Genomic DNA, 14,789 nt, shown 5'->3' on the forward strand with positions numbered 1-14,789 from the left:
TGTGAAGAGGATGTGTGGGCCAAGGACAGGAGCCTGGGAGGGAAGCCTCGGATCCTAAGGCATGGGCTGCTTTTTCTGTATGTGGGGGGTGGGGGTGGGGGTGAGGACAACCAACACTTGATGAGGTAGATCTCCTTCATCAAATGACACAGGACGAGTCCTAGAGAAAGAAGAAAGTGCTGGGCTTTTTTGTTTTGTTTTTTCAATCTCTGAAGACTGTGGCTATTGCTGTAAGGCTTCCTGGTCGACTCTGCTGGATACTGTGCCAGCCAGGCAGAGGTGCCCACCTGGCAGCCGGGCTTTGGCTAGGACCAACCCTGATGGACTTAAGATGCTACCTGAACCCCCGCCCCCCCCGGGCACAGAAGGCTAACCACTGCTGCAGAATAGAATGTAGGTTTATTTGTAGTAAAAACCGTAGTCTTGTGGGGAAAACCCATTGGCAAATGTACAGTTGTTCCATCAGGGGGTGCTGCTGGCTGTGGGACCCCCACATCCCTGACTTGCATGCATTGTGCTGCAAATGTTCACAGCTGGTCTCAGGCCCCCAGTCCTTAGACGGTGTCCAGTCTCCTGCAGAGGTACCCATGCACCGGCCTGCCTAGCACCCTGCTCAGTGCAGCTCAAAAACAAAAAGACCCAAACCAAACACACATGTCAAAACAAACACAAACCATTCACAAGAACAGGTATTCTCTTTCTCAGTGTCCTTCGTTGTCATGACATGCCATGACAAGCTAAAATATACATCCTTTCGCTATTATAAAATCTCTTATTCACAGATATATAATGGGAGATTCAGATGAAATAGTTACAACTTCTCCCCCCTTCTAAAATACGAACAGGCAAAACAAAACGTAACAGGACAAAAAAAAAGCCACAACATCAGAAAAACAAACAAACAAACAATCAAACAAAATCGAACGCACAGGGTATTGGAAGGACGTTCATACGGAAGGGCGAACAGAGCCCTCCCCACGGTCTGCACTTGCACTGGGCAGGCTGGGCTGAGGAGCTGTGCAAAGTGGCCTGTATCCCAACTCTCTCCAAGGCCAACCCTTCGCTCCCAGGTTCTCATAGCTGGGGCATTCTAGGGTGTCTCACTTCCTGATGTTCCCCATCTCCTGATCCCTCCCTACCTCCCCTAACATCCCAGCATGTTGCCTGCGGACACTAGGCTGGAAGACATGAGGTCAACTCTGGAAAGTGTCTCCAGGAGCAAGGTAGTACGTTGTCACACTCCAGTGGGGACAGCGTCCCTAGCCTTGGCTCCCTACTTAGCCAGGAATGGGCAGCTAGATGAAGGGAGAAAGGGCCTAAGAGTCTTACTCAGAGCTCCTTGGGAAGAAACTAGGGGCTGGCCAAGCAAGCCAGAGGTCAAAGGCCAGGAAGCACCAGGAGAAGGAAGGAGAAGAGCAGAGACTCCCAAGAGCACTTTTTTTGAGCTGGTCATAGGCCCAGTGTGTGGGCTGTAGGAATCCTCGTGGGGAGACCTGTCAAGGGCTAGAACCAACATCTAGTGCAAAGGCCAGCAGACTTTAGCAACGGTGGTCTGGAATGCAGAAGACTCAAGAGTGCCTCCTGGAGAGAAAAGAGGCAGCAGGGAGGGGAACCTGGTTTTCTACCCTGCCCTTTGGGGTTCACAGATGTGTCCCCTGGCAGCAGGGGAGAGAAGACCTGTTTCCTGGCTCAGGAAAGGGGTTTCAACAAGCAAAGAGCAGTACCACTGACTGGGTGGGATGGGGGTGGGTCAGCCATGTAATCGTTCCAAAGGCCCCTCTGAGAGAGGGGCCTGCCCAGTTATCACTCAGCAGGACCCTGATGAGTTAGGAAGGGGGGCAGCCAGGGAAAGCTCTGGAGCTAGCATGATCCAGTGGCCCCTGGGCAAGCTCTCGCTCCCAGCTGGGCCTAGTGTATGCTACAGCACAGCTCGGCTCTGGTCCTGCCTGCCTCCCGAGACCTGACACATACTCTAGAGAGCAGCAGAAAAAGACAGGCAGATCATTATGGGGCAGCAGATGGGCCTGGGAAGGGACCTCCTGCTGTCTCCAGCCCTCCCAGGCATACCATGAGTAGAGTTCTAGGCTCCTGGACAACCATCTAAACCAGAGAGGCAGGCAGTGGCTTCTGACCTTTGCTGTCATCCACACATGCTTGGCCATATTGCCTGAGCTCCCTCTCCTTGGTGCTCTGGATGTGGCCAGCACAGATTTCCTCTATGTACAAGGAATGTACCCAGGGACAGGCCATCTAGGGCAGGTGATGGTGGAACACCCTCCCCATCCCTATGGGCCGTAACAGCTGCAGGCTTAGCAGGCAGTTCCCAGAGCTATGAAGATGTCAGAGGTGGACTTCAGAGCTGGGGAGACTCCCAAGAACATCCATGGGTCCTGTCCAGGTCTCGCCCTCACTGGACGCCTTCCTCTTCCACGTACGTTGAAGGAAACCAACCGATCTGAAAGAGATGGCAGGGATATGTGTGTCTGAATGTGTGTACACATGGCAAGGGGGTATGTGTCCTGATGGGCTTGGGAGATGAGACCCCTCCTAAACACCAGAGATCTCAACCAGGCCTCACCAAGCCTTGAAGAGAGACTGAGGAATCTAGCTTATCATCTACCGGTGAGAAAGTGTCAGATCCTACTGAGGAAATCACATCTTCCCATGTCTCCTGACACACAGCCTGGCCCTCAGCCAGGACACTGATGAAAATCAAGAGCAAACACAGCAGAAAGGAGCCCTGGGTCAGCCACAGAAAGAGCTACACTCTACATTTCAGAAAACTGAGAAGAAAGCAAGCATTTCCTCCAGAGAACAGGAGTCAGAAATCAAACAGAAGTCGGAGGCTGGAAGCTGGATGTTGTGATTCACGTCCATGACCCCAGCATTCAGGAGACTGAAGCAGGAGGATTGCCTGGAGAGTTCAAGGGCAGGCTGGCCTTCTCAATGAAACCTTATCTTCAAAAATAAAACAAAGCTAACCAATAAAAGAAACAGATAACAACAAAAACCAAACCAAACCAAACCAACCAACCAAACAGACAAGAACAACAAAAGAAGCTAAGGAGAAAGAAAAGGGAGGAGGGAAAGAAGCCCAAGAACCAGAAGATACAGTGACTTAGAATCAGGTTAGACAGGGAACGGGACTAACCATAGTCAATGGAGAGAACGCAGGTGGAAATGAGTAAGAGAGACCTGGCAGATAGCCCTTAACCAAACCCAAAGTTAGTAACACAAACATTGAGAACCTGGAACTGGACAGCCCAACCACATGCCTTCCGGGCTAGCATTTGAGAGGAGAAGCCTTGATTAAGGGATGGCCCAGCAGACCGACAGGTTCGTGGGATTTGTCTTGATTGTTACTAATGGAGGGTCCAGCCTGGCATGGGCAGCACTATCTCCTAGGCAGGTGATCCTGGGCTGTACAAGAAAGCATGATCCTGAGAGAGTCAGCATGCAGCATCCATGCATGGTGCCCACTTTCCAGTTCCTGCCCCAACTTCCATCAATGACGGACTATGACTTAGACCTGTAAGATAAAATTAACCCCTTCCTCCTCTCAGTTGCTTTTGGTCAGAGAGGTTTATTGCAGCAACAAAATGAAATGGAATATCTGTAACACTGACGAATGGCATCCTCCTGTGATAACAACATAAAGGTATGGTCTCTGTCTAAATGTGAAGAAACATCAAACCTAACGATGGGATAAAAATGCATGTCTCCTCTTCAAGAAATGCTACAAGTCATATATGACAGAGAGAAACTGAGGAACATTCCAATTAGGATGCTGCTGTAGCCAGCACTTTGTGCATCCAGTATCAGCAGCTAAGAGAAACATAATTGACAAAAATTGTTGAAATTTGAAAATATAGTACAGATTAGATAACTTTATTATGCCAAGGGGAAATAGCATTGACTCCAGGAAATATTAGGGAGCAAAGAGAGGTCATGTGGGCAATTATTCTCTAATGTTAAAAAATATAGACGATAATGACAACACCCACACAAAAACTAGGAGGAAAATAATTTATAATTCAAGGCTGTATGTTCCTCACACTGTCTCTACAGGGACTCTGAATAGCCGTAGTGCATCTGTAACCACCAGAAGAACATACGTGATAAAAGGGTATATACCTAACAAATCAATCATGAGAAGGGGAAGTGAAGTAGAGAGAAAAAATACTGGTTAATTTAAAAGTTACCCAGAAAGGAAAGGAGAGGAATTGACCAACAGTAAACAATAAAATGTTAGACTTACAAATGATTAGCCCCAAATCTATACTAAATATAAATGGACTACAAATGTCTACTAAAGGGCAAAGACTGCCAAATTAGAGTCACAGTAAAAATTCAAACTGGTTATAGGAAACTCAGTTTAAGTACAAGGAAAGAGAAAGGCCGACAGTGACAGGAAATGGGGGGAGGAGCAAAGCACCTACTCAAGGACAGATGCTGTCAGTAGACAGTCAGTAGACAGACTCTGTCAATAGACACTCAGCAGTAAAAAGGCCAGAGAGAAAGGGGGATTTCACGATGACACCAGGTTATATCAACAAGATCTACTCACAAAAGCTCAAACCAGTTGAATTGCCTGGACCTGGTGAGGGACCAAGCAAGTAACCGAATTAGTCCCAGTGGCTTCCACTGCATTGGTCCACTTCAGGGCTAGCATCCAGCCCTCAAAGTTGCTGCTAGGACTTAGGAGCCTTCAGTCTTTTGAAGGGCAGCTAGGTACAAATGAACATATTTGGGGCCTGTAACACAGACCCCAAAGATGACCAAGATGACTGGGAAGAGAATGGTTCCTGCTACCAGCTATATAATGCTCAGCTGTCTTGGTCCTCTGCAGACAAATGCACCTGCAGTCCCAGGAAAATCCAGTTTGTCCTGCTGTTGGCACCTGGAGCTCTCTGCCTTTCCAAAAAGTTGCTCAGAGACCTGGGTCAAAGCTAATGGGTCTACATGAGTTCTGGGATAGAGGAGGCTGTTGGCAGAATCTCTGGGGGAAAGAGTCTGGGGAAGCCACATGGTAGTCACCATAAACAGGAAGAAGGGATGGGGTAGGTAGGACCTGATGGCTTCCCTACCTGCAAGTGACCAGATGACTGTATATAAAATCTGTTCCTGAGTGGCCACAGAGGCAGAGGAAAAGGGCCTGTGGGGCCTGGCTTGAGACCTGACCAGTGTAGCTAGGATCACAGTGAACAACTAGATTCTCCATCTTCATACCCACCCATGACACCAGGGAAATCTCGGACAGTGTGCCCAGATCATGGCTAAGCATAGTTGAGGCTGAAGAGCAGCTAGTTGAGTCCAACTGTGTCAGAGCCAAAGGCATACCTTGACCTCTCAGTAAGGCCAGCCTGGGCCTCTGCACAGAGCCCTCAAGCCGGGCAAGCTACTCAAGCCAGGCAAGCTACTCAAGCCGGGCAAGCTACTCACCCGTCCATTTGTCTCTCCTTTCCACCAGCCCTGGTCCCCACCAATTCTGCTGTAGATCTTCACCACATCACCTTCCCGCAGCGACAGCTCCCGCATGTCTCGTGCAGCAAAGTTGTACCTGGCCACAGCTGTACCGATGACCCGCGGTGTGAACACTATTGGGGCAGACAGGGTGAGACATCAAACAACTACAGGAGCTGCTCAGCCAGGGCTAGAGGCCCTCAGACTGAGCTGAGCCCCTTCCCTGGTACCTAGAGTATGGCTTTGTGCCCACAGCTAGGGAAGGTCTCTGGAGAGATGTCACACCTGCATCTCGACATATGACACATCTATGCATGCACTTAAAGGGGGTTTGAACTATCACCACCAATGCTGGGCCACTATCACAAGCAATAAGCATGCCATTGGTGAACAGAGCAGGCACCCATGTTTTGAGCATCCCTACCCCAGGTCCCCAAACTAGACTGGAAAACCAGTGAACTGGTTCAGCCCAGAACCCAGGAGTCCTGGGAACAAGTGACAATGGTAGTGAGGGGACACACAGTCTTGCACAGAAGGGCTTTGGCTCTGGCAGCAGGGCTGACTGAAACCCCCTCCTCCACACCCACCCCTGTTCCCATGGCAGCTCTCCTCGCTGCACAGTAGTCACCAGCTCCGCCCCTCCTGCCCACATCTCCCAAACCAGAGGCAAAGCTCTCAGTGGCCGTGAAGGTTGACAGCTGATGAGGCAGAGAAATGTCCACCAGTGTGATCAGGGAAGAGCCCTACCTAATGCGTCCTCATGTGCAGCAGCCTCAGCCTGATTCCCAGCCACCCCCCTGCCCCCCAGCACCAGGCTGTGCAGCTAAGGGACCCATCAGGCTGGGCCCTGAGCAGTAGAGGTACCTGACCAGAAGGGAGCAGAGGGGCCCTGGGGGGCAAAGCTGAGGCCCTGAGGACTGAGAAAAGAAAAGTTGTAGGAAGCACAGGAAGCTGCAAAGAGGGAAGAGAGAGCATAAGACAGGGCAGGAGGCAGGGGGATGCCAAGGGGTGCCAGGCTCTACCTCAGGAGGATGCTGGGGAGGGCAGGGACCTACCACAGACACAGCTAGGCCACTGCAGCCAACTGTCATAGCCTCTGCTGGTCTGCTCTGTCTGGGGTGGGGGAAGGAAGGTCCCATAGCCCTGCAGGTCCCCAAAGACTGGAGACATGGGTAACTGAGGGGAAAGAGCCCTGAGCTAGAAGCCAAATGCTCTGAGCCTATCTCTGCCCCAAGGTCCAGGCTGCACCCTTGTCACCAATGTTGAAATCCCCCCCCCACCCAAGCAGATAGCTGTCTTGAACAGCCAAGGCCCCAGGGCACCCATGGAGGGATCTGTTCTCAGACCCTGCCCTACTGCTTCTCACTACTGTCGACTCCAAGCACAGGTGCCAAGAGCCAGAGTAGCAGTGTGGACCACATCTGCTACATGAAATGAGAAGGGGCGTGAGTCAGGGCCACTGACAGATGTAGAGGGCCTGGCCCACGCTCAGGCGTTGGGCAACAACTCTTGACCCAGGTGGACAGGGAGATCTTGGCTCTGGACGTGGCCTGAGTAGATACCCCTGGACACAGGCATTACCTGGAGACCGGCTTGAGGCCCTGGTAGTGGCACGCTCCCGAGACTTGTAGGGGAACTTGAGTGTAGTGTCCAACTGCTTGAAGCTTTCCTTGAGTGAGTGGCACTGGTAGTACTCCACCAGCTCCTGCAGGGGGCGCACACTCACCAACAGCTGGAGACTCAGGAGCCCTCCCACCTCCTGGGTTCAAGGCATGGGCTCCTCTGAGACCCCCCTCAATCTCACTCCAGCCAAGCCCAGCTAGGATGGCCAGTGCCTCAAAAAGCTCTCCCTCAGGCATAGGGCTCCCAAATATTTCTGAAGGAATGCTCTGGAAAGAATGCCAAGGTTGAAGAACATGCTGTTGACTACAGTGCGGTCCATGCTGGAGGGAGGCACACCTGCAGGGCAGAATGCCATGAGGCTAGTGCCATGCAAATGACTGGACAGCAACGAACAGCCACACAAAGAGGTGTGCTGTAGCTTTGTAAGAGCTCTATGAACCACAGCCTGGCTGCCCCAAGAGGCACCTACAACAGCCTCACTGAATGATGTTTGTGGGCTCTGGACTATGAAAGGGATTTCAGGCACTTTCTGTTTATCTGTGTTTTTTCTGTAGGTCACAGAGAGGAAAGGGAAACTCTAATGTCCTGCCAGGGTGGCAACATTTGTGACTGAAAGAAATACAGGGCCAGGAATGGTGGTACACGCCTTTAATCTCAGCAACTAGGAAGGCAGAGGTAGGCTAAGAGAACTCCACAGTGAGTTCCAGACCTGCCAGAGCTACATCATGTCTCCAAAAACAAAGAAAAAGGGTTGGGGCTGAGGTTGGGCCCAGAACGTTGGGCAATTGCCTAGTATGTGTAAGGCCCTGGGCTCCGTCCTAATACCAAAAGGAAAGGGGGTGGTAGAGGTCCAAAGCAAACATTTTAGTGTCACTTTAAGGAATATTATGCCTTTAACTGCATTCCAGTGGGGCTGACCCCAAGGCTGTGGGGAGAGGCTCAGCCTGAGGCAGCTTGTAGTCTCATGTCCGAGGTGAGAAACCTTGGCTTCTGCTCTATCATGTGAGCTAGGGAAGGTTTTGGAGTAACTCAACTCCAGTATAACACAACTCCAACTGTTCTCAGGAGTCCTATCAAGTGTCTCTAGATTTTGTCCCACACTGGGAAGAATCGCCCCCTCCCTAGGCAAAGAGAATGGCTCACCAGGGGGTAGAGTGTTTGTAAGGTGGAGAGCCCCTGAGCCTCTGCTGCCGGGCTCTGGAGCAGTGAGAGTTACAGGCACACATAGCTGCCGGGCTCTGGAGCAGTGAGAGTTACAGGCACACATAGCTGCCGGGCTCTGGAGCAGTGAGAGTTACAGGCACACATACCAGGAGGCTCTCAAACTTCTTAGCTTCTGTGATGTGGATCCAGCTGTCTTTCTCCACTACCTTGATGTGTTTCACCTCATCATTGAACCTGGACAGACAGACAGACAACCCTCGGTCTATTACAGATCTGCTTCAGCAAAGACCCCAACCTACACCTCTATACTGGCTCTGCACCCCCTCCGGGCAGCCGCTTCTCCAGCCCTTGGCCCACTCCATCTGAGCAGATCTTCCATAGCTCTCCCTGCCTGCTTTAAGTCCATACCTCAGAGTCCCCACTACCAACCCTGACTCCCTAACCCCCTCTAGGCGGCTCCAAAAGCGCGGAGCACAAGTCCATCAGGTCCCAGAGCCAGCTGCCCCTGCCCTCATCGTCTTTAGTTCAAGTGTATCCAACCTAGGGAGCCTTGGGAGGCTCACCCAAATGACAGCCCAGCCCACCCCATGTGGGCAACACCAAGATTCAAGATGCCACGCAGACAGCAATCTCAAGCCAGTGTCCTGATTCAAGAGGGTGTAGGAAGCCAGTCGATGAAGCAAGAGAACCTATCTCCCTCAACATGTCTGCACATGACCCAAACATGTAACAAGGACTGAACAGTGCTGAGGGATGGGGAGATATGCTAGGAATGCAAGGTTGGTTCAAGACCCTGAAACTGGCTAAGGGAAACACCGAACTGTTGAGTAATCAAGTGCCACTCCACGGGGCCACTGCAGGCACCTGCCTGTGTTCACGTGGCTTTAACGTGTGCTGGGAGCAAGACCAATAGGATCCCCACTGTGGTGTCCTAAATGCTGGGCAGACACAAGGCACTGTGCACACTCCTAGGAGGTGGGTGTGATGGCTACCATGTCATTGTGTGGGGCTGGATATAGACTATGAATTTCTTTAGACCCTGAACATCAAAAAACATCCCTGAATACTTTGGGAAAGTGATAGATCCTGACATCCCTGAACACTTTGGGAAAGTGATGGCTCCTGGCAGTGTGACCTTCCTGAAGTGTGGAGACCTGGGGGCCTCTCACCCAGCTCTAGCTCCTTCTAGCTCAACAGATTCTTGTCTCCACCCCTCTCCCCCTTGGGGGGCCCTTGACAGCAGTCTTGTAGAGCAGGGCCTGGCCTTAGATGCTGCCATGGTATCCATCTGTGATCTTCCTCAGGTGTCAGATGCGTGTACCAGCTGGGTACCTGCCTGGACCAGACTGTGTGGCCTAGGATGCTTGGGACAGGCAAGCTTTGAACCCTAACCCAGTGCAGAGGTAGAAAAAAAACATATCTCAAGGGAAGAGGAAAAGTATGTGGCTGCCCTGCAGAGCCTAGTGCCCACTGCCCAAGGAGCCATAAGGATTCTTGCACCCACCGACATCCCTTCCCAGCCTCTGTCACTGCAGCAGGAGTGTGCAGGCTGTCTCACTATGGCTAGATCACAGGGCTTGCCTCACCCAGTTCCCAGAAGACCCAAGATGTCCTTTCCTACACACAGGTGCCCTGCTCAGCACTCCCAGAACCCCACTGAATCACAGGAAGTCAGACGCCTAGTAACAGGTCTAAGACTTGTGCTCATGGGTGTCCTGGGCTGAGGAAAATGAACTGCTGGGTCTTGTTTTTTATATGAGGAAAGATGCCCAGATCAAGGACTTGTAGCCTAAGCTACAAGACTACCATGGGCACTGCTGAAAATCTCCAAGGGTCCCTAGATGTCACAAAACAGCACGATGGGTACATCCTGCCTAAGACCCACTGGACTGGCTGCCAGTACATCCCTGATAGCATTTCTCAGTGTCCTGCCAGCCCACCTTTCTCTGAAAATGCACAACCCAGCTCTTAGCTGGGTGATGTGGCCATGGAGCCCTGAACTTGCAAGTTGTACCCAGCACACGTGAAGAGACCTGATGGTAGCCTGTGTCCTCTACCTCCATCTTGTCTGGGATTTTCTAGCCTGGGCATCAGAGAGAAAACCCACTCCATCCTCTCAATCGGAGGCTCAAGAGAGACACTTATGGGCCTAGGGCTACAACTCACTTGATGCTGATGGCGAAGCGTTCTGCCTCTGCTGGACGCTCTCTGATGAGGTAGGTCCCACTGGCGTGAGACTTGAGCAGATTGTCCGTCTGCTGCCGTTCCATGTTGCCGGCAAACCTGTGGTCAGGAAACCAAAGCTGAGACACAATGCTGATGGAGAGGTGCCCTTGGTGTGTGTGTGTGTGTGTGTGTGTGTGTGTGTGTGTGTGTCACCTGCCTCGAGCTTTGCTCCTGGCCTGAACCTCTGAGCTGAGTAGACACGTGACTGATGGGAGCGGGTATATGGCCATGTCCTGACACGCAGGGCACAATGTGGGGACCAGAACCTCAAGTCAAGCATACAAGGGTAAAGACATCACAGGGGAGAGATAAGAGAGTGCACAGCCGGGGGGGGGCTGTTCAGATCACAAATCACAAACCTCTAGCAGACCCCTATTCTCTACTTTGCACTACTTGAGAAGATGTTAACGATGCGGGCATTTTGGGAGATCCACTCTGGAGGAGGTCAGCATCTGTGCTGAATGAGAACTGAGCAAAAGCAGGCCTTCCCCACCACATACAAGCGTATGTAATGAGTGAGTAATGAGGCGAGGAGGCTGGTCCGCTCAGCAAAGCAACCCACACTACTGGTATGACTCCATGAGCTTAGTCTTCAGCATGCACAATTAGGGTAGATCTGGGGTTACATATTAAATCTCTTGGTGGCTGAGTGGTGGTGCCACTTTTGTGGTAGCCACTGGCAGGTTGCCTATACTCTAGTTAAAAAAAGACAAAAAAACAACTGCCCCCCCTGCCCTCCACAGTGATCTACAGGCAAACCTAACTAAACTCAGTGGTCACACACACAAAACTAAGAGGGAAACCAGCTGGTGAGAAGTTGGGGAGATGGAGTCACATGGACAGTCATAAGGGTACAGTAACTAAAATTCCCTATATACATGTCTGGAGTTGTCAAAGGAGGAAAAGAGATAATTTAAAATGAAAACAACTGTGGTGGTTAATCTTCCTGTAGACCTGAGTCACCATGGGAACAGATCTCTGGATGTCTAAGGGGTTACCTACACTAAGCTAACAGAGGTGGGGAACCCCCGTCCACGTGTGGGTGGGCACCATCCCATGAACTGGACCCTCAGAATGAACAAAGAGAAAAAGCTGAGCCAGTGTTAGCTCATCTCTCTGCTTCCTGACTGGGGTGCATCGTGAAGAGCTGCCTCATACACCCCAATACACTGTGCCCAGAACTGTGAAACAGAAGAGGCCCTGGCTTCCTCACACTGCTTGGTCAGGTGTTTGCCGCAGTGAAATGACAAGAAGCAAACACTCCATCAAGTGAGAACCACTTAATCTCTGTGTCAGCAACCATGTGTGACCTGCAGGTCAGAGCAGGCAGGGTAGGCATGTACGCAGCAGGCCCAGTGGGGCCTAGAGAGATGCAAGGGACAGACACTGAGGTGCCAAGGACCTGGGAATCTGCAAACGCCACATGGGAGGTTGGGGATACTGGCCTGAACTGGGGAATGAGCCCATCTGATTTAGAGGAATGTACACTTCCCATGTGGGGCTAAGCGGCTTTGAGGACAAGTTCTTGTAGGCACTGGGCCCACCTGGGACAGAATCAACAAACTCAGCCCAAGACTGGTGATCTGTGACTATACCCAAAACACCCACCTTCACCCTTCCATGTAACCCAGCACCTCTTCTCACTAAAGGCATGACTACAAACTAGACCCTAAATACATCACTTTCCATAGCTGCCATGATGAAGCTCAGTGACGCCTGCATAGAAAAGGGCTCATTATCACACATACTGGAGCCTGCTGATCTGTTTTAGAGACAAAGAAATAGCCAAGGTGGGGCTCAATTCCCCCTGTTCCAGGCCAGCTCATAGATTTAAGAAGGCCACACCCTATGACATGGGGGCCACCGAATGCCCAATACTGCAGCCTACAATCTACTTACCATGGGTAGGCAGTGTAATCGATCTCCCGGGATGGCGGGCGGCCAGTAGGCGGCTGGGAAGAGAACAAGGTATATTAATGTCCCCAGGGTGCATGAGAGAGAGAGAAGCTCACCAGAAACCCAATCTGGGGACCAGCAGTCTATATGAGGCCAGCACCCTGAACTGGAACATCCCTAGGGGCACTGCCAGGACTTCCTCTGAGCTAATGTTCAGGAGGGTTGACAGAGCAAATGACTGGTTTTCACTGAAGGTATGAATGAATGAGGAGCCATCAACAAGAACAAACAGTTCCTGAAAGGGAAAGGCTGGAGGCCACAGGAAATGCCCAACAGTGGGCATGAGGTGGCCGCACTCAGGAGGCACTATGCCCCACCCCCATCCCCATTCTTCCCAGGTCTGTCCAGAGAGCTCTGAGCACTTAAAATGTTCCTTCAAGCAGCACATGACCGGGTGGGTGAGCAGAGATGGCTCTTTGTTCCATCACTTTCAGGGAGAAGTCACTTTCACTTTTCGCTGTCCTTGGGAGGACAGGAATCAAGTTTACTCTGGGACAGCCCCTGGGCTGCCTTTGACACCAGACTCAAGTCACACTCAAAGGGAATTGCCACCTAGCCTTCATTCCAAACAAGGCAATTTCCAGTTTCAGGCCTTGTGTCTGGGAAAATTCCTCCTCCCTGGGCTCCGATGGCCTAAGAGGATGCCCAGAGAGTGTTAGCCACAGAGAAAGGCAGTGTTTCTACATTAGTTTCCACTGAATGGATGATGCCCACTATGGTGGCTCAAATAAGAATGGACCCCACAGGCTCCTAGACTTGAATGCTTAGTCACCAGGGAGTGGGACTGTTTGAAAGGATTAGAAGGACTAGGGATTGTGGTCTTGTTGGAGGAAGTATGTGTCCTGGAACTCACTCTGTAGACTAGGCTGGCCTTGAACTCAGAAATCCTCCTGCCTCTGCCTCCCAAGTGCTGGGATTAAAGGCGTGTGCTGCCACTGCCTGGCCTAGAGGTGGTTTCAAAAAGGCCATATGATGCCATGTTTCTGTCTGCTGCCTTCAGATCAGGACGTAGCTTTCAGCTACTGCTCTAGAGTCATGCATGCTGCGTGCTCCCGCCATGCTCCACCATGATGGCTGATGAAACTATAAGCAAGCCCCAAGTAAATGCATAAGTTTCTTTGGTTATGGTGCCTCTTCGCAGCAATAGAACCCTGACTGCGGCACTCACACACTGCTCATCCTCAGCTCCCAAACCTCCAACAGACAACTGCACGCCTTGGTTCTGCCCCAGACGCAGCGCACATGGCCATCTAGCAAGGACAACCTGACATGCTGGCCCTAGCTCTCTCCATCTTGGATCCTGTGATCTAGAAGCATCAGGGAAAAGACTCACCCTTCCATCCACTGGGCAGGGCTTCACAGAGGAGCTGGGAAAATACCCTGACTTCCGGGTTTGAACCAGCCGCCCCTGGAGGAATAAGCAATGAGGAGCCATGAGGGTGCCTGCAGCTTACAAATTGCAGGCCTGACATGAGTGCCTCCTTTCTGCTGTGACCTTAGTTGACCTCTCCACCACTTGGAGCAGAAAGATGAGGGCATCCCCACTTTACAGATAAGTAGCAGCAAGGCTCAACACAACAGCCAAGTGTCTCTGCAAGTTCACCTCAGAAGCAGGTGACACCCAGAGAGGTGGTAAGGAAGAGGGAGACCTGGAGCAATGGTTTTGTCAGTTTGACACAACCTAGAATCATTGGAGAAGAGAGTCACTGAGAAGAGGGACTGTGTGCACCAGGCTGCCCTGCCTCTGGGTCTTAACTGAGGTGAGAAGACCCAGGCTGAGGAGGCAGTACAACTCCCTGGGTTTAGGTTGCTCTCTGTGTGTGAGTGACAAAGATGAACTGGGCGCTACGCATGCAACCCTTTCCTCTGCTCTTGACTATGGATGTGACGTGACCGGATGCCTCAAGTCCCTGCCTGACTTCTCTGCAAGGATGGACTGTAACCTGGACCTGTGAGCAAATAAACACTTTCCCCCTTGGGTTGCTTTCTGTAGGCGGGTTCCATCAGAGCAACAGTACAAAACTGTAACATCCGGGATGCAGAGCATCCATCCTTCAGTACCTTTATGACACCCGGGATGCAGAGCATCCTCCCTCAGTACCTTTATGACTCCTGGGACACAGAGCAGCCATCCCTCAGTACCTTTATGACTCCTGGGATGCAGAGCAACCTCCCTCAGTACCTTTATGACTCCTGGGATGCAGAGCATCCTCCCTCAGTACCTTTATGACTCCTGGGATACAGAGCAACCTCCCTCAGTACCTTTATGACTCCTGGGATACAGAGCAGCCATCCCTCAGTACCTTTATGACTCCCGGGATACAGAGCAGCCATCCCTCAGTATCTTTATGACTCCT

General features: G+C 51.5%; 1 protein-coding gene across 6 annotated transcripts in view; it reads right to left on the reverse strand.

Moving 5' to 3' along the window:
- Nucleotides 1-380: 380 nt before the first annotated feature.
- Nucleotides 381-14,789, reverse strand: part of Vav2 (vav guanine nucleotide exchange factor 2) — a 169,354-nt gene continuing 154,945 nt past the window's right edge. For 4 of the 6 annotated variants that reach the window (XM_031369486.1, XM_031369484.1, XM_031369487.1 and 1 more), the window contains 8 exons: nt 13,766-13,840; nt 12,376-12,428; nt 10,417-10,533; nt 8,397-8,484; nt 7,045-7,168; nt 6,328-6,414; nt 5,443-5,597; nt 381-2,455 (listed from right to left, as the gene is read on the reverse strand). In XM_031369486.1, the coding sequence (XP_031225346.1) occupies nt 2,408-2,455; nt 5,443-5,597; nt 6,328-6,414; nt 7,045-7,168; nt 8,397-8,484; nt 10,417-10,533; nt 12,376-12,428; nt 13,766-13,840 (747 nt within the window). In that variant the 3' untranslated portion in view covers nt 381-2,407. The remainder of the gene's footprint in view (nt 2,456-5,442; nt 5,598-6,327; nt 6,415-7,044; nt 7,169-8,396; nt 8,485-10,416; nt 10,534-12,375; nt 12,429-13,765; nt 13,841-14,789) is intronic. The other 2 variants (XM_031369489.1, XM_031369490.1) reach the window with 1 other exon arrangement.

This window comes from Mastomys coucha, unplaced genomic scaffold (assembly GCF_008632895.1).
Source record: "Mastomys coucha isolate ucsf_1 unplaced genomic scaffold, UCSF_Mcou_1 pScaffold15, whole genome shotgun sequence".
NCBI classification, from domain to species: domain Eukaryota; kingdom Metazoa; phylum Chordata; class Mammalia; order Rodentia; family Muridae; genus Mastomys; species Mastomys coucha.